This window comes from Canis lupus, chromosome 8, assembly GCF_048164855.1.
Source record: "Canis lupus baileyi chromosome 8, mCanLup2.hap1, whole genome shotgun sequence".
Classification (NCBI taxonomy): Eukaryota; Metazoa; Chordata; class Mammalia; order Carnivora; family Canidae; genus Canis; species Canis lupus.
Window position 1 is genome coordinate 53,961,385 of NC_132845.1, and position 22,302 is coordinate 53,983,686.

The window sequence follows — 22,302 nt, forward strand, 5'->3', positions numbered from 1 at the left end:
CTTTCAGTTTTTACCTATCTTGGAAGCTCTTTATCTCTCCTTCTATTCAGAATGAGAGCCTTGCTGGGTAAAGTATTCTTGGCTGCATGTTCTTCTCATTTAGTATCCTCATTGTCTTTCAATTGTTTTTCTCCTTTTTCCTCAGCTTCCTTCCTTGCCATCAACTTGTCTTCTACATTGCTCACTCTTCCTTCCACCTCATTACCCTCGTCATTAGGACCTCCAGTTTGGATTGCATTTCATTTAATTGATTTTTAATTTTGACCCGATTAGATCTAAATTCTGCAGTCATGAAGTCTCTTGAATCCTTTATGCTTTTTTCCAGAGCCACCAGTAGCTTTGTAATTGTGCTTCTGAATTGGCTTTCTGACATCATATTGTAATACAATTTCTGTAAGTCTGTGACAGAGAGTACTGTTTCTGATTCTTTCTTTTGTGGTGAGTTCTTCCTTCTATCATTTTGCTCAGTGAAGAGTGGCTGTATGAGCGGGCTTAATAAAAAATATCGACCATGACCTAAGTAAATTCCACCCTAGATGATTCTTGCTAAAAGCAAAAACCCTTCTCTCTATAGCATTCCATCTGTTCTCTCTTTAAATCTCAGGTAAATCATAGGTGTTCAGGATGATTTGAAAGTTATATAGGTAAGTTGGTGGGACCAGGAGAGTGAGGACCCCTATTCTTCCGCCATATTGCCCCGAGTCTGTTATCAATTTCTCCATTAATATTTGTTTTATATACTTAGGTATTCTGATGTTGGGTGCATGTATATTTACATTTGTTTTATATTCCTGTTGATTTGAACCTTTTACCATTGTGTAATGACCTTCCGTGCTTCCAGAGATAGTTTTTGCTTTAAAGTTTACTTTGTCTGATTGGTATTACCATTCCTGCTATATTTTGATACCTTTTACATGGAATATCTTTTTCCACTCCTTCACTTCCAGCCTATTTGTGTCTTTGAATCTAATGTGAGTTTATTGTAGATAACAACAGTTGGATTCTGGTAATTTATGCATTCAGCTACTCTGTGTCTTTTAGGGGGGATTTAGTTCTCTTACTTTTAAAATCATTACTGATAGAAGATTTACTATTGCCACTTTGTAAACTTACCTGTCAGTTTTGTAGCTCTTTTATATATACATATACATACTACATCTTCTTTATCCATTTATCTGTTGATGGGCATCTGGGCTTCTTCCATATGTTGGCTATTGTGGACATAGCTACTATAAACATTAGGGTGCAGGTGCCCCTTCTATTCACTATGTTTGTATCCTTTAGATAAATACTTAGTAGTGCAATTTCTGGGTTGTAAGGTAATTCTATTTTTAACTTTCTGAGGAACCTTCATACTGTTTTCTGACTGGGTGCAACAGTATGCATTCCCACCAACAATGTAAGAGGGTTCCCCTTTCTCCACATCTTCATCAACATCTATTGTTTCCTGAGTTGTTAATGTTATCCATTTCTGACTGGTGTGAGGTGGTATCTCATTATGGTTTTGATTTGTATTTCCCTGATGAGTGATGTTGAGTTTGATAATTTCTTTTTTTAATAATAAATTTATTTTTTATTGGTGTTCAATTTGCCAACATACAGAATAACACCCAGTGCTCATCCCGTCAAGTGCCCCTCTCAGTGCCCATCACCCATTCACCCCCACCCGACACTAAACTCATATCTTTCAATAGTAACTCTGAATGTGAATGGGCTTAATGACCTCATCAAAAGGCGCAGGTGTCAGACTGGATAAAAAAGCAGGACCCATCTATTTGCTGTCTACAAGAGACTCATTTTAGACAGAAGGACACCTACAGCCTGAAAATAAAAGGTTGGAGAACCATTTACCATTCAAATGGTCCTCAAAAGAAAGCAGGGGTAGCCATCCTTATATCAGATAAACTAAAATTTACCCTGAAGACTGTAGTGAGAGATGAAGAGGGACAGTATATCATACTTAAAGGATCTATCCAACAAGAGGACTTAACAATCATCAATATATATGCCCATATATCAATATATATGGAAGCTGCCAAATATATCAATAAATTAATAACCAAAATTAAGACATACATAATAATACACTTATACTTGGTGACTTCAATCTAGCACTTTCTACACTCGATAGGTCTTCTAAACACAACATCTCCCAAGAAACGAGAGCTTTAAATGATACACTGGACCAGATGGATTTCACAGATATCTACAGAACTTTACATCCAAACTCAACTGATAATTTCTTTTTTTAAGATTTTTATTTATTCATGATAGACATAGAAAGGCAGAGACATCGGCAGAGGGAGAATCAGGCTTCTTGCAGGGAGCCCAATGCAGGACTCAACCCTGGGTCTCCAGGATCACACCCTGAGCTGAAGGCAGATACGCAACCAGTGAGCCACATAGGTGTCCCTGAGTTTAATAAGTTCTTTATAGATTTTGGATATTAGTCCTTTATCTATCATTTGCAAATATCTTCTCCCTTTCTGTAGGTTGTCTTTTAGTTTTGTTGAATGTTTCCTTTGCTATGCAAAAGCTTTGTGTCTTGATGAGGTCCCAATAGTTCATTTTTTGCTTTTGTTTCCCTTGCCTTCCTTGCCTTTGAAGACATGCCTTTTTTGCTGCTGTGGCTGAAGTCATAGAGTTGCTGCCTGTGTTCTCCTCTGGGATTTTGATGGATTTCTGTCTCACATTGAGGTCTTGCAGCCATTTTGAGTTTATTTTAGTATGTGGTATAAGAAAGTGGTCCAGTTTCATTCTTCTCCAAGTGACTGTCCAATTTTTCCAACACCATTTTTTAAAGATTTTATTTATTCATGAGAGACACAGACAGAGAGAAAGGCAGAGACATAGGCAGAGGGAGAAGCAGGCTTCATACAGGGAACCTGATGTGGGACTCCCATCTCAGGACTCCAGAATCATGCCTTAAGCTGAAAGTGGGCACTTAACTGCTGAGACACCCACGCATCCCCCAACACCATTTGTTGAAGAAACTCTTTTTTCCATTGGATATTCTTTCCTGATTTGTCAAATATTAGTTAACCAGAGAGTCGAGAGTCCCATTTCTGAGTTCTCTATCCTGTTCTACTGATCTATGCATCTATTTTTGTGCCTGTACCATACTGTCTTGATGATTGGAGCTCTGTAATACAGCTTAAAGTCCAGAATTGTAATGCCTCCAGCTTTGGTTTTCTTTTTCAATAGCCCTTTGGTCTTTTCTGGTTCTATATGAATTTTAGGGTTGTTTGTTCCAGCTCTATGAAAAAATATTCATAGTTTTATGATAGAGATTGCACTGAATGTGTAGATTGCTTTGGGTAAAATAGACATTTTGACAATATTTGTTGGTCCAATCCATGAGCATGGAATGTTTTTCCATTTCTTTGTGTCTTCTTCAATTTCTTTCATAAGTGTTCTATAGTTTTTAGAGTACAGATCCTTTACTTCTTTGGTTAAGTTTATTCCTAGGTACCTTATGGTTTTTGATGCAATTGTAAGTGGGATCGGTTCCTTAATTTCTCTTTTTTTTGTCTCATTGTTAGTGTATAGAAATACAACTGAAAAAAAAAAGAAATGCAACTGATTTCTGTCATTGATTCTATATCCTGCCTCTTTGCTATAGAGATCTAGCAATTTTTCAATGGAGTCTTTGGGTTTTCCACATAGAGTATCATGTCATCTGCAAAGACTGAGAGTTTGCTTTCTTCCTTGACAATTTAGATGCCTTTTATTTCTTTTTGCTATCTGATTGCTGAGGCTAGGACTTCTATGTTGAACAACAGTAGTTAGAGTGGACATCCCTGTCGTGTTCCTGACCTTAGGGGAAAGCTCTCAGTGACAGTAGCAAACTTCAACACAGTTTGCTGGGCAATATTCCTGGAGGATAAGACACACATCAGCCAGGTTTTCAGTGTCAGCAATGGCATGAGCTACTAGCAGAAACATCTCAGGTTCTCTTCAGATTTTTGATACGGATGCTATCACTTTTCCTTTTGTAGAAGTGCTGTTCTATGTCAATTATATCTCAATAAGTAAACAAAAAACCAAAAGAACAAAAACAAAGGCAAAAGAAAGAAAGAAAGAAAGAAAGCCAAAGGCCAACATCTTTCACACATGCAGATGCAAAAATTCTTCACAAAATACTAGGAATAAAATTTAGTAATATATTAAAAAAAAAAAGAAGTGCTGTTCCATTTGGAACTCAAGGTTGGTCCCATACCTTTCTTCTTCATTTACAAGACACCAAGGTCTCCAGACATGATGAAAGTTTTCCATAAATAAAAAAAAAGAAAGTTTTCCTTTAAGTTATGACAGTATCTCTTCTCTGGACAGCATGGAAAGCTGGCCACTACTTCTTTGAATAAACTTTCTGCTCCTTCTCTCTTTCTTTGTTTTCTGAGACTCCCATAGTGCGAATATTGGTAGACTTACTGGTATCCCATAAGTCCTTTAAAGTATCATCCCTCTTTTTAATTCTTTTTTCTTCTCTAGATGATTTCCACTGGCTTGTCTTTGAGTTCACTGATCTTATCTTCCACCTCATTTGGTCTGATGTTGATCCCTGCTATTGAATTTTCAATCCAGTTATCATAATCTTCACCTCTATGATTTATGTTTCATACTTTTTAATATTTTCTCTTTATTGAAATTCTCACTTTGTTCATGCACTTCTCTCCTTTACCTCAGTGAGCATCTTTATGACCATTATTTTGAATTCTCTGTCAGGTAAATAAGTCATTTATCTCCATCCCATTAGGGTCATTTTCTGGAGATTTAACTTATTCTTTGTTTGTTCTTTTATTTATCTGTTCCTTCATTTCCCTTAGCTCTTTGAATTTGTTTCTATACTTTATGTAGAAACCATCTCTCCTAGTCTTAACAGAGTGGCCTTGTAGAAGCTAGTAGGAGATAACCCTTGCCAATCAGCCCAGCTGGAGATACAGGTGCCTCTCAAACCTTTGTGCTTGTCCAAACTGCCATCTTTGTTCTTAGTGGCCCCTGGGAAATTAGGTTATGTCAAGTTTCATCAGTGCTTTCAAGGCAAAGGAAAGGTACACACACATTCCGGCTGCTGAAGTACTACAAAGTGCCTGCCCATTAGCTCCTAGATGCAAGATAATTAGAAGCGTAACCTTTGGACTGCAGCTGGGAAAGTTGTAATGTTAGATACACAGTCTAAGCCCTTTCAGGGAGAAACATAGCTAGGTGCTTTTGCCTGTTCTCTTTGTGTTCTCTTTGTCCCTAGCCAGTGGGAATAGCTGCCTGGAGTGCTTGTGTTTGTTCTCTATGGTCCTGGGGGACGAGCAAATGCTGAGAAACATTAGCTCCCAGAGTTAGATGATTTAGGAGCCAGTCCCACAAGAGCCAGTAGCACAGGGTGCCATATATGTAGACAAACTCCTTTCACAGAGAAGCTAGAAACTTGGTTTTATCATTGGAGGAAGCCGTAGAGAAAGGTACAGGAAATTCCTACATGCTAATCCAGGCTTCTGAAAAACAACTAATTATCTGTTCTATAAGCCCCCAAATGCAGACCAAATGGAAGCACAACTCTCCATCTGCATTTGGGAAAGTATTCAGTCTAACCATTATAGGGAGAATATGGGAACTGGATGTTTTCCCCTTTTCCTTCTGCACTGAACCTGATGGTATAGTCACAGCAAATGATTACATGCTTGTTTAAAATCACCTCCTTGACTCTGAATTATAGAGAACAATCTTATGGTTACCAGAGGAGAGGTGGATGGGGGAGTTGGGTTAAATAGGTGATGGGGATTAAGGTGTACACTTGTCCTGATGAGCACAAGGTAATGTATGGAACTGTTGAATTACTATATTGTACACCTGAAATTAATATAACACTGTATGTTAACTAACGGAAATTATTTTTTAACTAACTGAAATTAAAATAAAAATGAAAATAAAATAAACTTTTTTTTTAATTTTTATTTATTTACTTATGATAGTCACAGAGAGAGAGAGAGAGAGGCAGAGACACAGGCAGAGGGAGAAACAGGCTCCATGCATCGGGAGCCTGATATGGGATTCGATCCCGGGTCTCCAGGATCGCGCCCTGGGCCAAAGGCAGGCGCCAAACCGCTGCGCCACCCAGGGATCCCAAACTTTTTTAAATAAAATAAAATACATCTTTGCTTTCTGTGGTCCTAAGGACAAATAAATGTCAAGCCACGTAGCTCTGAGCTGGGTAATTTGGGATCTGGTCCCTTAGATGGCAGCCACAGAAGTTAAGGGTTCTGGACACCTATCTGGCTCAGTAGGTGGAGCATGTGACTCTTGGTCTCTAGGTTGTACACTGGGTGTACAAATTACTAAAAAATAAACTTAAAACAAACAAAAATATTTACTTGTTATAGGGTGAGACTTCCAACTTAGCAACTACACTTACTAAGCTCACAATGACTTCCCCTATCTTAACTGGCTAACTTCTCTCCATTCTTCAGGCTTCAGTTAAAAAAAAAAAAAAAAAAAAAAGATGTGTGGCCAAAGCTTTCACTCCTCAAGGAGAAGTTGGGAGTTGGGACTCCCTTCTAATTGTTAAGGCAGTATGCTAACAGCAGGGTTTACAGAACGAGTGTGTCTCAGCTTTTCCTACCCATTTTGATGTGGGCATTTTCTTACCCAATATGTAGGAGTCTCTTAATTTTTTCTGTATTTCTCTCAAAAGGAATTGAGCCATAGGCATCTGTTTATTTGGTGCATCCATCAAGAGAGAAATTGAGGAGCTTCCTATTCCACCATCTTGTTGACATCACTCCAACTTTTTATATGTCTAAAAGTCATTTACATTTCCTTTCCTATGAATGTCTATCTATAATCTTTATACATCTTTAAATTATTGACACTTTTATTAATTTCCTCGAGTTCTTCATATATTATCATTTTCTGCAACATGAGTTTCAAATATATTTCATGTTTGCTTCGTGACTTAGCTCATACTGTTTTCATCTTGCAAAAACTTTTAGGTAAGTAAATATATCACTCTTTCTCTTTGATGGGCACTTGATTCTAAGTCATTGTTATAGTAAAACTCATTAGCCAAAGATCACTAAAAACACACCTGTAGTCAAAAATATTAGGTTTAAAGGGGCACCTGGGTGACTCTGTCAGTTAAGCATCTGTCTTTGGCTTAGGTCTTGATCCTGAAGTTCTGGGATTGAGTCCCATATCAGACTCCCTGCTCTGCTTGGCGTCTGCTTGTCTCTCTCTCCCTCTCCATCTCCCTCTTCCCACTGCTCATGCTCTTGCTGTCTCTCTCAAATAAATAAATAAAATCCTGGGGTCCTTTGATTGAGTCCCGCGTCAGGCTGCCCATGGGGAGCCTGCTTCTCTCTCTGCCTATGTCTCTGCCTCTCTCTGTGTGTCTCTAATGAAAAAATAAATAAAATATTTTTTAAAAAGAGAGAGAGAGCAGGAGAGAGCACAATGAGGGGGGATGGAGAAGGATGCCCCTCACTAAACAGGGAGCCTGATGTAGGGCTCAATCCCAAACTGAGCTGAAGGTGAGTCACCCAGGTGCCCCACAAATTACAAAAATTTCTAGAAAATAATGAAAACCTTATATATAAGAAACTATGAGATGCAATAACTAACTATTGGGTGAATAATATACATATACATTATACACTCATTTCAATAAAAAAGAAAAACATTTTTAAAAATGAATGGAAGGAAAACATATAAAAATGTAGACAAGTGCATACATTAATAATTAAAAATATAAAGCCAGCTAACCAACAATTAAGACAACTAGAACTTTGTTAAAATAAAGAAATGGAAAACCTGCCCCTAAAAAGGAGATATAAATATATTTCGAAGAAATGATAAGATAATGCTGCTATAAACATTGGAATGCATTTATCCTTTTAAAATAGTATTTTTCTGTTCTTTTGGTAAATACCTAGTGGTGCAATTGCTGGATTGTAGGGTAGTTTTATTTTTAATTTTTTGAGGAACCTCCATATTGTTTTTCAGTGATGGCACCAGTTTGTATTCCCGCCAGCAGTGCAAGAGGATTCCCTTTTCTCCACATCCTCACCAATACCCGTTGTCTCTTGTATTGTTGATTATAGCCATTCTGACAGGTGTAAGGTGATATCTCATTGTAGTTTTGATTTGTATTTCTCTGACAATCAGTGATGTCTTAGCAGCATTATCTACAATAACCAAGTCATGGAAACAGCCCAAGTGTCCATCAAATGATGAACGGATAAAGATATGGTATATGTACACAATGGAATATTATTCAGCCATAAAGAATGAAATCTTGCCATTTGCAACAAAATGGATGGAGCTACAGAGTATTATGCTAAGCAAAATAAGTCAGTCAGAGAAAAGCAAATACCATATGATTTCACCCATATATGGAATTTAAGAAACAAAAAAAATGAATAGGAAGGGAAAAAAGAAAGGCAAATCGAGAGACAGGCTCTTTAACTATAAAGAACAAATTGATGGTTACCAGAGGAGAGGTAGGTAGGGGAATGGGTGATGGGGATTAAGGAGTGCACTTGTTATGATGAGCAGTGGGTAATGTATGGAAGTGTTGAATCACTTGAAATTATATTATACATCTGAAACTAATATTACACTCTATGTTAACTAACTGGAACTTAAGTAAAAACTTTTTAAAAAGAAATAAGAAACACAAAGCACTTGAATTCCATGCAAGTAAAATTTAAATTTTTAAAAAAGATTTTATTTAACATTTTATTTGAGAGAGCGGATGTGTGGAGGAGCGGAAGGTGAGGGACAAGCAGACTCCACACCAAGCACAGAATCTGATTCAGGGCTTGAATCCATGACCCTGAGATCATAGCCCAAGCCAAAACCAAGAGTCAAACACTTGACCAACTGAACTACCCAGTCATCCCAATAAAATTTAAAATTTAATGGAACTCATAACTTTCTAACTACAAATTATTAAAACTGATGTCAAAAGAAATAAACAGAAAACTGAAACTTTCAAAATTTTTACAGAAATAAACTTGTCAAAGATTCACTCTTCAATGAAATAAGATAAAGTACCAGATGGCTTCATAGAGGCTATTCCATAAACTTTTAAAGAGTAGATAAGAACAACGATATCTAAATGTTCAGATCCTAGAAAAATTAAAACTGAACAATATAAAATAACAATATACTTAAAACAAAAATAAAGTTTACATATAAGTGAGATCATACTGTGTCTCTCTGACTGACTTATTTCACATAGCATAATGCCCTAAAGAGCCATCAATGTTGTCACAAATGTCAGGATTTCTGTATTTTTATGGCTGAATAATATTTCATTGTATAAATATACAACATATACATATAATATTTCTTTATACATTCAACCATCATTGGATTCATGTTTCCATGTCTTGGCTATGATAAATAATGCTGCAATGAACAGCAGATACCTTTTTTATTATGTGGTTATCTTTTTGAGTTAGTGTTTGCATTTCCTTCAGATAAATACCCAGAAGTAGAACTAATAGATCATATGGTAGTTCAATGTTTAATCTTTTGAGGAAACTTCAAACTCTTTTCTCTACTGGCTGTACCAATATACATTTCCACTGGCCATGCACAGGCTTCCCTTTTCTCCACATCCTCACCAGCATTTGTTATCTCTTGGTTTTTTTTGATAATAGCCATTCTAACAGGTGTGAGGTGATAAATCATTGTGGTTTCTGTTTGTATTTCACTGATTATTAGTAATATTGAGCACCTTTTCATGTTTCTGTTGGTCATGGACATCTTCTTTGGAAAAATGTTGCTGTTCAGACTCATTTTTTAATAAGATTGCTTGTTTGCTATTGAATTGTGTAAGTTCCTTATGTAGTTTGGATATTAACCCCTTATCAAATACATCATTTGCAAATATTCAATAGGTTGCCCTTTCATTTTATTGATAGTTTCCATTGCTGTGCAAAAGCTTTTTAGTTTGATATGGTCTGACTTGTTTATTTTGTATTTTTATGCATATAATGTATGCATATATATATATGCATATGTATATGTATGATATATATCATATACTTCTTAATCGAAATAACTTGACCATTATTAGAAATAAAATCCTATATATTATTTTAATTGATTCAATAGAAGAGTTTTTCCAATGATATTTAAATAGGCAATTTCCTCTAACAAAATTCTGTCTTGGGTACATAGCAGGGCACAATGGATATGTGTTGAAAATTCCAGTTAGAGATGTTAGTATTCCATCTTACTACAGTGGATTCTACCTGGAAAAGAGATAATACTTGTTGGGAGCTCTTTGGGTATCAAACCTTCTTAGTAACATGGGCTAGAAAACCAGGTTTTCTATCTTATTCATGTAAACTATATGCTCAGTGGAATAGTTGACTTAGATCTATCCTTATGATTACTCTCTTGATTCAGATTAGGTCAAGAATTGGCTACTGTCCTCAAGATGACCCCGTGCTGAACCACATGACAGGTCAGGAAGTACTGATCATGTATGCCAGACTGAGAGGGGTCCCTGAGCCAGACATTTCCAAGTATGTGGAAACCTTTTTGTATGCAGTGCAACTGGAAGCAAATGCTGATGATTTTGTCCACATATACAGGTCAGACATTATGCTGTTGCAATTAAGCTGCCTACTTGTGTTTCTACTATTTAGAATGAAAGCCTGCAAACTCAACCCAATCCATCTGTCACACAGAGGTAATGACTGTGAGACAGTCTAATATCCTGTCAGCGTTCAGATGTCAGGAATAAGGCAGATCCCACTTACATGAAATTAACCTTTTGCAGATGTGAGCTGTAGACTCTGAGCTTCATTTTTTAAAAAAGTGCCTTCATCCCTATTTCTTTAAGGTTTTTGTCTCCCCAAAACAAAAATATTTTACCAATAATGATGCTGTAATAAATTACCAAGAAAAAAAGTTATTTCAGTGAAAATGAATTGATACATGCATCTGGACTTGGGCCTACTGCTTTGTGAGTCATATCAAATCATCATTCTGTATAGATGACCTAATTCCTATGAATTAATGACATGTGTACCTTTATCTTCTTTTTCATCTACTTTCTCCTTCTTTGTCAATAAAGTGAAGGAAACAGACGTAGACTGAATACTGCTATTGCCCTAATGGGAGAGTCTTCAGTTGTCTTTCTGGATGAGCCATCTACTGGCTTAGACCCAGTAGCCAGGCGCCTGCTGTGGAACACCATTACATGGATGTGTAGAAGCAAAGCTATCATCATAACTTCCCACAGGTATGACCCATTGGGAAGCTTGGTTGAGAGTCAGAAGAGTATAGGAGGGAATTAGGTGGAACCAGGAGTATAAGTCAGTGAACTTGTCTAAGTACATGAGCTATGTAGGAGGGACTATGAGTAGAGGCTGATTCTTGATTGATGCCAAGAATCCTCAGCTGAATCCAGTAATCCAGAAATAACAGAAGATAGGAAGTTAAGGAACTGTGTTCCTATTATTATTTAGGAATCAACTGCTTTGAATTTTAAGATCTCCTCTTTCCAGTTATGGTCTTAGTAGTGATCATCTGCATTACCAAGCTTTCCTACTACAACTGTTACTTTATAATTCTAGCTCAGTTTTGATATACGGAATTTGCCTGCTGAAGGGGAATCTCTTTAACCATACCTCCTTTGTCCCCCTAGCATGGAAGAATGTGAGGCCCTCTGTACCAGATTGGCCATTATGGTAAAGGGGAAGTTCAAGTGCCTGGGCAGCCCTCAGCACCTCAAGAACAAATTTGGTAATGCATACAGTCTGACAGCAAAGATTAAGTTTGAAAACAATAAAAGTAAACTAGAGAAGTTCAAAGAATTCATAGCAACAACTTTCCCAGGTAATGTAGGCAGGGCTGCCTTGTGTTAAATTTTTACTTTGTTTTGCTTCATATCCTCATATCCTTTTCCTATGAGTTACTTTTTTAAAGATTTTATTTATTTATTCATGAGAGACACAGAGAGAGAGAGGCAGAGACACAGGCAGAGGGAGGAGCAGGCTCCCTCTTGGGATACCAATGCTGGACTCCATCCCAGGACTCCAAGATCACGACCTGAGCCAAAGGCAGATACTCAATGGCTGAGCCACCCAGACGCCCCTCCTAAGAGTTATTTTTACTGAGCTTTATACCAAGCTCCTTTGGAATAATTTCTCTGAGATATTATCCATGATAATGCCAAGAAACTTTCTCAAAATAGCAGAGGCTCTAACCAGTCTATTATAGGAATCAACCAGTAAGACAGACCTGTTAATATGTATTCATCTAGAATTAAATTATTGAGATTAAGTAACCTTTTTAGCTTTGATAACTCTTTTTTAAGACTTTATTTATTTATTTATTTATTTGAGAGAGAGTGTGCATGTGTAAGAGAAAGAGAGCACACACAAGCAGAGAGGAGGGGTAGAGGGAGAGGAAGAAGCAGACTCCCCACCAGCAGGGAGTCCAATGCAGGACAGGATCCCAGGACTCTGGGATGACAACCTGAGAAGACACTTAACTGACTGAGCCACTTAGGCACCCTCTTTTGATAATTCTTTAAGGTTTCCCCCTGACCATCTATCTTCTGCCTTTCCTTGGTCCCTGAGACAGGCAATGTTTATGAAATGTAAACTAGAACAATAAACTTCCTTTACTGCTTCAAGAAAATAATCTGGATGTGTAACATAAAAATCAATAATTCTGCTTTTGTGGCTAAATTCAGTAAGTACTTCTCTGTACTCATGGTAGAGTCATTTATAGCCAGCTCTATATTTACCTCTATTCCCACTACGTTATTCTAATCATTAAGCAGAGACATGGTAAGCCCTTTAAGAATTTTGACTTCTTGAGTCTCCAGCTTGAATGATCACTCTATCATCAGCGTGGTAGCCAGATGGTCAAGATACAAGATTAAAAACATGGAGTCTATAATGATGATAAAGAAGTGAATGGTATTGGACTGCACAAAGGAAGTCACAGTAAGAATAGAGAGGAGGATATGATAGGAAATGGATACATATACACATGAGTGCATGCTCAATTAAAGGGAGAAACCACTACGTGGGAAAGATCATTAATTCAGAATTGACCATATTAATTATACCTAAATATTCAGATAAATATGTCTTTTAGGCAGTTGAATATTCATTTAGTCATTCATTCATAAGATTGATGGAGCATTTATTGCATGCAATGCTGAAGATATGGAATTAACCACAAAGTATCTCACATATGCTGTTTTTCCAAATGTTATATTTCTTTCTTTCTCCTTTTCTGGATAATTTTTAGGTACATTATCCAGATTGTTCAGAAAAGGAGAAAGAAAGAAAACAGTTGCTCTTTTTATAGAACGGTAGATTATACTCTCAGAAAAGGTCTTCTACTAAATAAAAATACATACTGGAAACATAAAGTAAAATTGTTTTTTAATGATTTACTTAGACTCACAAAGAACATTACAACAATTCAAAAGGAAAACTGTACAGAAAAAAATTATCAAGCTGGAACTTGATAGTAATTTAAAAATGCAAAAGCTAATTTTCCTGAAGCAAGTTCCAATGCCAGTACTGAGATAGGTGAAACTTTGGACTCACTGCAAGGTTGGGTAGCTTAACCTAAGATTCCCATAGTAAGCAAGGACCTTCAAAACTGAACAGACGCTCTTGTTTCCAGTCCAGCACATAAAAAGGTTGGAAATTGCCACTCTGTCATAACAAGTAAAAAGCTGAACAAACTGAAATATCAACAAACTCTTCTAGAATATGAAAGAGAGATGATGAAACAGGGCAAACCACTGCAGCCAAGATTGGAGAGACAGGCAAATACAGGTAGTCCTGGCTTACCCGAGCAGAGACTTACAAGCAGAAACCACGGTGGTAACCAGGGCCAGGATCGGAAACCCTGATCTGTAATTGAATTTCTGAGTGTGCTGTATGGACAATTCTGAGAGGTAAAGATTCCAGGTAAGAAATCATGGGGGATATCTACAAGCAGATTATTACAGTAATCAGAGGGAAAAAACCCTGCATGCTTCCAGCAGGGAGAAGAGAAGAGGAATCATTTTGAAATATATCAGACAACTCTTTTCTTTATAACAAGACCTGCCCGCAGGACAAAACTAGTTAACCTAACCCTAACTGGGTAGGGTATTATCAGAGCTTAACTGACCTTGGAGAAGGGAAATACCCAACTTCAACCATCTTGTCCCACATAAGAGAGGAGAAAAAAAGCTAAGAAACTCTTGTGAAGTTTATAATCCAGAGGCATGGGCTCACTAAAAGAGTGAGAGATACACAGACTATAGAACGCTTCCCCTCCCCCACACCACACCACCAGATTACTAACAGCCTAATTACACCAGTTCCTTTTCCCCAAGAAGTCTGGCTATCAATAAAAAATTACAAAGCATATGAAAAGGAAAGAAAAAAAACCCCCACAATTTGAAGAGACAGAACAAGCATTAGAATCGGACATGGCAAGGATGTTGGAATTATCAGACCAGACCAGTAACTGAAAACAATTATAATTAACATGCTAAGGACTATAATGGATACAGTAGACAGCATGTAAGAACAGATGGGCAATATAAGCAGATAGATGGAAATCCTACGGAAGAACCAAAAAGAAATGCTAGAGATCAAAAGCACTATAATAGAAATGAAGAATGCATTTGATGGGATTGTTAGTAGACTGGGCCTGGCTGAGGAGAGAATCTGAGCTGGAGGATGTATCAATAGAATTACCAAAAACAAAAGGCAAAGACAAAGACAAAAAACAAACAAACGAAAACACAACAGAAGAGAGTATGCATACTGTAGGACGACTACAAAAGGTGTGACATATGCATAATGGGAATATCAGAAGGAAAAAAAGATAAAGGAACCAAAGAAATATTTGAAACCATGATGATATAATCTCCCCCAAATTGATGTCAACACCAAACGCCAGTTCAAGGAAGCTCAGAGAACATCAACAGGATAAATGCAAAACAAACAAAAAACCACACCCAGGCATATCAGTTTTCAACTACAGAAAATCACAGGAAAAAAAATCTTGGGGAAAAAAAAAAGCAGAGAAGAAAGACACCTTATCTATAGAGGAATAACATCTAACTTCTCCTCAAAAACCATACAAGTAGGGGCGCCTGGTGTCTCAGTTGGTTAAGCATCTGCCTTTGGCTCAGGTCATGATCTCAGGATCCTGGGATTGAGCCCAGGGAGTCTGCTTCTCCCTCTAACCCCCTCTCTCAAATCTTTTCTTTTTTAAATATGCAAGCAAAGAGTGAAGTGAAATATTTAAAGTGTTGAGAGAATAAAACCACCAACATAGAATTCTGTACCCAGAGAAATTACACTTCATTGTGAAGGAGAAATAATTTGAGACAAGAAAAGAAAAAAATTGAGGGAACTTTTTGCCAGTACACCTGCCTTACAAGATATGTTAAAAGACGTTCTTTAGAGAGAAGGAAAATGAAATATCAGAAATTCAGATTTACATAAACAAATGAAGAGCATCAAAGAAGGAATAAGTAAAGATAAAAATGAAAACTTCTATTTTTCTTCTTTTTTAAGATTTTATTTATTTATTCATGAGAGAGAGACAGAAAGAGAGGAAGAGACATAGGCAGAGAGAGAAGCAGGCTCCATGTAGGGAGCCTGATGCGGGACTCGATCCCAGGACTCCAGGATCATGCCCTGGGCCAAAGACAGGTGGTCAACCACTGAGCCACCCAGGCTTCCCTATTTTTTCTTATTCTTAATTAACCTAAAAGATAAATTTTTTTCAAAGTAATAATAATGTGATATAATCAAAATGACCAAAGGAGTTTTCTACTGTCTTCTCCACAAAGAACATCAATTTTGACAGTCACCCACATGTAAGATCCCCTTTGTGGAAGCTGGAGTCCGGTAGAGAAGTTCCAGCACATCAGTAAGCAGAAAAGTCCAAGATTGCTCCTACTGATGAGGAAAAGAGAAACAGTGTCACCCTGATCATGAGGTGGCACAGCTCAGTGCCAAGAGAAACCTTTTTTGCCTACAGTTCCCCCAGAAGGGAAAGTAAGAGTGAATTAATAAGCACCAGCCTGGGATCCCTGGGTGGCTTGGGGGTTTGGCGCCTGCCTTTGGCCCAGGCGTGATCCTGGAGCCCCGGGATCAAGACCCGCATTGGGCTCCTTGCATGGAGCCTGCTTCTCCCTCTGCCTATGTCTCTGCCTCTCTGGCTCGCTCTCTCTGTGTCTCATGAATAAATAGATAAAATCTTTGAAAAGGAAAAAAAGATAATAAGCATCCAGCCTCCCAAGTTGTGAGGGACACTGGCAAAGAGATCCCCTTTTTTCTTGCTCCATCCAGAATACTGAGGTGCACTGCATGACTGCGGCAGGGACAAGCTGAGAGAACAGCAAGACTCTCAGAAGTTATCAAAGGGAAGCAGATCCTACAAGTCATTTTGCAGACCCCACCAGGAAGCCTGCCCATGAGCCGCTGTTAACACCTCAACTACAATTCCCCCTAACCAGTCCACAAGCACCAATGCTCCACGCAAGTCACCCACACAAATTCCATATCTTGTGGCTGGCTCCCTATGTGCAACTGCAAGGATGTCAAGAGTGAGCCTTTGCAGATGGTTAGTGTGCACGCACAGACAGCTGGTCCAAATCTATGAGGTTGGGAGAAGGTACACAAATTTGAGCATTCAGCATCATGCTATGGAAAACAAATAGTATACTCTCATCACCTAGCCTAGCATAGCAGAATGGACAGAAGTCATACAGTCTTAAGAATTCACTCCCAAGAGGGAACAAATAGTATGAAGTAAGCATACTCATTAAAAGCATTTGAGAAAGCCTCAGAATCCCTAACTGGGGATGACAGAAGGTATTTTCTTCCTGAAGGCAGTCAGAAAAGACTGGAGGAGGTGACTGCCATTTCAAATGTAAAGACTAGGCTCAAAGTGAAGGGATGGATAAAGATACCCTATGCAAATAGAACCAAGAGATCAGAATTGCTATATTCATATCAGATAAAATGAACTTTAAGTCAAAAATTGTATCAAATGACAAAGAAGTTCATATAATGATAAAGGAATCAATTTTATCGAGATGATATAACAATTATATACACACCCAATATTAGGGTACTTAAATATATTAAGCAAATACTAACAGTCTGTAGGAAGAAAAGGGCAACAATAAAATAGTAAAAAGACTTCAAAACCATAATTTGAACAATGATTAGATCATCCAGACAGAAAATCAATAAGGTAACAGCAAACATGAATGACACAATAGACCAAATAAATCTAAAACAACATAACACATTCTTCTCAAACACACATGGAACATTCTCCAGGATATAACCTGTATGAGCCCCCAAACAAGCCTTACCAAATTAAAAAAATAATAATAATAAACCAATTATCTTTTCTAACAACAATGATATGAAACAATAAATCAATAACATGAGAAGTAGGGGAAAATTTACAAGTATGCAGAAATTAATACATTCCTGAACAACTAGTGGGTCAAAAGAGAAATAAAAAGGGAAACTTAAAAAATATCTGGCACCAAATTAAAATGGAAAATGAGCATACCAAAACTTATAGGATGCAGCAAAATAATTCTAAGAGGGAAGTTTATAGCAACAAAAGCCTACATTAAGAAAAAAAATAGGGGTGCCTAGGTGACTGAGTGGTTGAGTGTCTGCCTTCAGTTCAAAGCATGATCCCAGGGTCTGGGTCAAGTACCACATGAGGCTCCTTGTGGGGAGCCTGCTTCTCCCTCTGCCTGCTCTGCCTCTGTCTCTCATGAATAAATAAATACAAATATTTTTTAATAAAAGAAAAAAATTAAAATTTTAAATAAACAACCTAACTTTACACTTCAAGGAACTAGAAAAAGAAGGAAAAGGTAAACACAAAGTTACCAGAAGGAAGGACATAACAAAGTTCAGAAAAGAAACAAATGATGGCAACCAGAAACACAGCAGAAAAATGAGTGAAATTAAGATCTGCTTAAAAAAAAAAAAATAGACAGGGGATCCCTGGGTGGCACAGCGGTTTGGCGCCTGCCTTTGGCCCAGGGCGCGATCCTGGAGACCCAGGATCGAATCCCACATCGGGCTCCCGGTGCATGGAGCCTGCTTCTCCCTCTGCCTATGTCTCTGCCTCTCTCTCTCTCTCTCTCTCTCTCTCTCTCTGTATGACTATCATAAATTAAAAAAAAATAGACAAAATTGACAAACATGTACCCAGACTAAGAAAAAAAGAAAAAGTACTAAAAAATCAGAAATGAAAGTAGAGACATGACAACTGATGGATCCTTCACAAATGTGAAGGATCATAAGTGACTACTAGAAACAATTATATGTGAACAAATTGGATGACTAGATGAATACAACCCTAGAAACATACAGGCTACAAAGACTGAATAATGAAGAAATAGAAACCTGAACAGACCAAAAATGAGTAAGGAGAATGAAGCAGAATGAAAAACCCTCCCAAGAAAGAAAATCCCAACTCCAGATGGTTCCACAGATGAATTATACCTCATAGTTAGTTAAAGAATTAACCCCAATCCTTTTCAAAATTTCCCAAAAATTTGAAGAGGAGGGAACACTCCCAAATTCATTTTACAGGGCCAGAATTATCCTAATACCAAAGCCAAATAAGGACACTATAAGAAAAGAAAAGTACAGGCCAATATTTTTGATGAATATGGATGCAAAACTTCTCAACAAAATACGAGTAAACATTGAGGTGCATATGTCCTTTTTAGTATTCGTTTATCCTTTGAGCAAATACCCAGTAGTCCAATTGCTGGACCATAGGCTAGTTCTGTTTTTAACTTTTTGGGGAACTTCCATGCCATTTTCCAGAGTGTCTGTACCAGTTTGCATTCCCACCAGCAGTCAAGAGTGTTCCCTTTTATCCCCATCCTCACCAACATCTGTTGTTTCTTATGTTGTTGATTTTAGCCTTTCTGACAGGAGTGAGGTGATATCTCATTATAGTTTTGATTTGAATTTCCCTGATGATAACTTATATTGAGCACCTTTTCATGTGTGTGTTGGCTGTCTGTATGTCTTTGGGAAAATGTCTATTCACATCTATTTTTTATTGGATTATTCGGTTTCAGGTGTGATGAGTTCTATAAGTTCTTAATATATTTTGGATACTAACCCTTTATCAGATATGTCATTTACAAATACCTTCTGCCATTCCATAGGTTGCCTTTTAGTTTAGTTGATTGTTTCCTTTGGTGTGCAGAGCTTTTTTTGTTTTGATGAAGTTCTAGCAGTTTTTGCTTTTGTTTCCCTTGCCTCAGGAGACATATCTAGAAAGAAATTACCATGGCCATTGTCAAAGAGGTTATTGCCTGTGTTCTCCTCTAGGATTTTTATGGTTTCCTGTTTCACATTAAGGTCTTTAAACCATTTTGGATTTATCTTTGTGTCTGGTCTAAGAAAGTGGTCCAGTTTTCCCAACACCATTTGTTGAAGAAACTGTCTTTTTCCCATTGAAGAGTCTTTTCTGCTTTGTTAGAGATTAATTGACCATATAGTTGTGGATTTGTTTCTAGGTTTTCTAATATGTTCTATTGATCCATGTATCTATTTTTGTGCCAGTACCATACCATTTTGATCACAAAGCTTTGTAATATAATGTGAGGTCCAGAATTGTTATGCCTCCAGCTTTGCTTTTCCTTCTCACAGTTGTTTATAGCAGCATTATCTACAACAGCCAAACTATGGAAACAGCCCAAGTGTCCTTCAAATAGTGAGTGGATAAAGAAGTTGTCACACACACACACACACACACACACACACACAGGAATATTACTCAGCCATAAAAAAAGAATGAAATCTTGCCACTGGCAACATGGTTGGAGCTAGAGAGTATTATGCTAAGCAAAATCAGTCAGAGAAAGACAGATGCCGTATAATTTCACTCATACGTGGAATTTAAGAAACAAAAGAAATTAGCAAAGGAGAAAGAGAGAGAGGCAAGCCAAGAGAAAGGCTCTTAACTGTAGAGAACAAACTGATGATTACCATAGAGAGGTGGGTGGAGGGTTGGGGGTAATTAGAAGATGGGGATTAAGGATTAAGGAGTACACTTGTTGTGATGAGCACTGGATGTTGTATGGAAGTGTTGAATCACTATATTATACACCTGAAACTTATATTACACTGTATGCTAACTAACTGGAACTTAAAGAAAAACAAAAGTATATACTAGCAAACAGAATTAAACAGAATATTAAAAGGATCATACATCATGATCAAGTGGGACTTACTCCTAGGATGCAAGGATGGCTCAACATATGTAATGTAGGATACATCATATTCATAGAATGAAAGATAAAATTATAGGATCATCTCAACCAATGCCCTCAAAAAAGAAGGCGTGACAAAATTCAACATCCATTTATGACAAAAACTCTCAACAAATTGGTTATAGTAAGAATGTACCTCAACATAATAAAGACAATATGTAATAATCTCAGAAATAACATCATACTCAACAGTGAGAGGTCAAAAGCCTTTCATTTATGATCATGATTAAGACAAGGATGTCCACTCCCATCACTCCTATTCAACATAGTACCAGAAGTCCTAGCCAGATAAATCAGGTAAGAAAAAAATAAAAGACATACAAAGTAGGAAGTAAGAAGTAAAATTGTTTTTGTTTGCAACACCTTATTCTTGAAAGTACAAATATAGTCCATAAATGTCTAGCCAGGATAACTAAGAAAGAGAAAATACATGAATTACTAATATCAGAAATGAAATAGGGCATATCACTACAGATCCCATAGACATTAAAAGGATAATCAAGCAATACTATGAACTATTCTATGTCCATAAATTTGATAATCTAAATGAAATGGATCAATTGAAAGACACAATCTGCCAAAACTCACACAAAAATAAATAAATAATCTGAATAGGACTGAAGATATGATTGACCTGTTAGAAAAATCGAAAGAATGAACCAGAAACTCTGGTAATTAGTAAGTGCTTAAAACAAGGCTGCAGAATATAAGCTTAATATAGTCACACAGAGAGAGAGAGAGAGAGAGAGAGAGAGAGAGGCAGAGACACAGGCAGAGGGAGAAGCAGGCCCCATGCACCAGGAGCCCTACATGGGACTCGATCCTGGGTCTCCAAGATCGCGCCCTGAGCCAAAGGCAGGCGCTAAACCGCTATGCCACCCAAGGATCCCTGAACAAGAAGAATTTTAAATTGAAAACACAGTACCGGGGCCCCCAGGGTGGCTCAGGGGTTGAGCGTCTGCCTTTGGCTCGGGGCGTGATCCCAGGGTCCCAGGATCGAGTCCCACGTCAGGCTCCCTACAAGGAGCCTGCTTCTCCCTCTGCCTGTGTCTCTGCCTCTCTCTGTCTTTCGTGAATAAATAAATAAAATCTTAAAAAAAAAGAAAACAGTACCATATATATTTGCAGCTCCCAAAATGATATACATAGGTATAAATATAACAAATTTGTAGAAGATTTATATGAGGCAAACTACAAAACTGTAATAAAGGAAGATGAAGAAGAACTAAATAAATGTATTCATCATTGAGAGGATAAGTAGTTTTGTGGATATCAATAAACTGATTCTAAAGTTTATATGGAGAGGCAAAGGTTCCAAAATAGCCAACAGAATATTGAAAAAGGGCAGCCCAGGTGGCTCAGCGGTTTAGCATCACCTTCGGCCCAGGGCATGATCCTGGAGACCCAGGATGGAGTCCCACGTCAGACTCCCTGCATGGAGCCTGCTTCTCCCTCTGCCTACGTCTCTCTCTCTCTCTCTCTCTCTCTCTCTCTCTCATGAATAAATAAATAAATAAATTTTTAAAATGAAAAAAAAAAAGAAAAAGAAGAAGTTGGAGGACTGGCAGTACCTGACTTCAAGACTTAATGTAAAGGTTCTGCAATCAAGGCATTGTGGCATTGGGGAAAAAAACAGACAAATAGATTAATGGAACAGAATAAAGAGCCCAGAAATATGAAACCAAGTGATCTTTAACAAAGAAGTAAAAGCTATTCAATGCAGCAAAGATAGTCTTTTCAACAAATGATATTATAATAACTGGATATCCACATGCAAAAAAATGAATCTAAACACATATCCAACTTCACAAAGATTAATTCAAAATGTGTTACTGCAGAGGAAGACATAGACATGGCCAATACGCACATAAGAAAATGCTCCGCATCACTTGCCATCAGGGAAATACAAATCAAAACCACAATGAGATACCACCTCACACCAGTGAGAATGGGGAAAACTAACAAGGCAGGAAACCACAAAT

At 37.5% G+C, this 22,302-nt stretch overlaps 1 protein-coding gene across 10 annotated transcripts in view; it reads left to right on the forward strand.

Moving 5' to 3' along the window:
• LOC140638547 (phospholipid-transporting ATPase ABCA3-like) overlaps window positions 1-22,302 on the forward strand; it is a 195,415-nt gene that overhangs the window by 164,896 nt on the left and 8,217 nt on the right. For 7 of the 10 annotated variants that reach the window (XM_072836115.1, XM_072836119.1, XM_072836114.1 and 4 more), the window contains 3 exons: window positions 10,411-10,598; window positions 11,084-11,251; window positions 11,657-11,847. The exons of 1 other annotated variant lie outside the window; for it this stretch is intronic. In XM_072836115.1, the coding sequence (XP_072692216.1) occupies window positions 10,411-10,598; window positions 11,084-11,251; window positions 11,657-11,847 (547 nt within the window). Of the gene's footprint in view, window positions 1-10,410; window positions 10,599-10,849; window positions 10,973-11,083; window positions 11,252-11,656; window positions 11,848-22,302 lie in introns of those variants that run through there. 2 more of the 10 variants (XR_012035575.1, XM_072836118.1) reach the window with 2 other exon arrangements.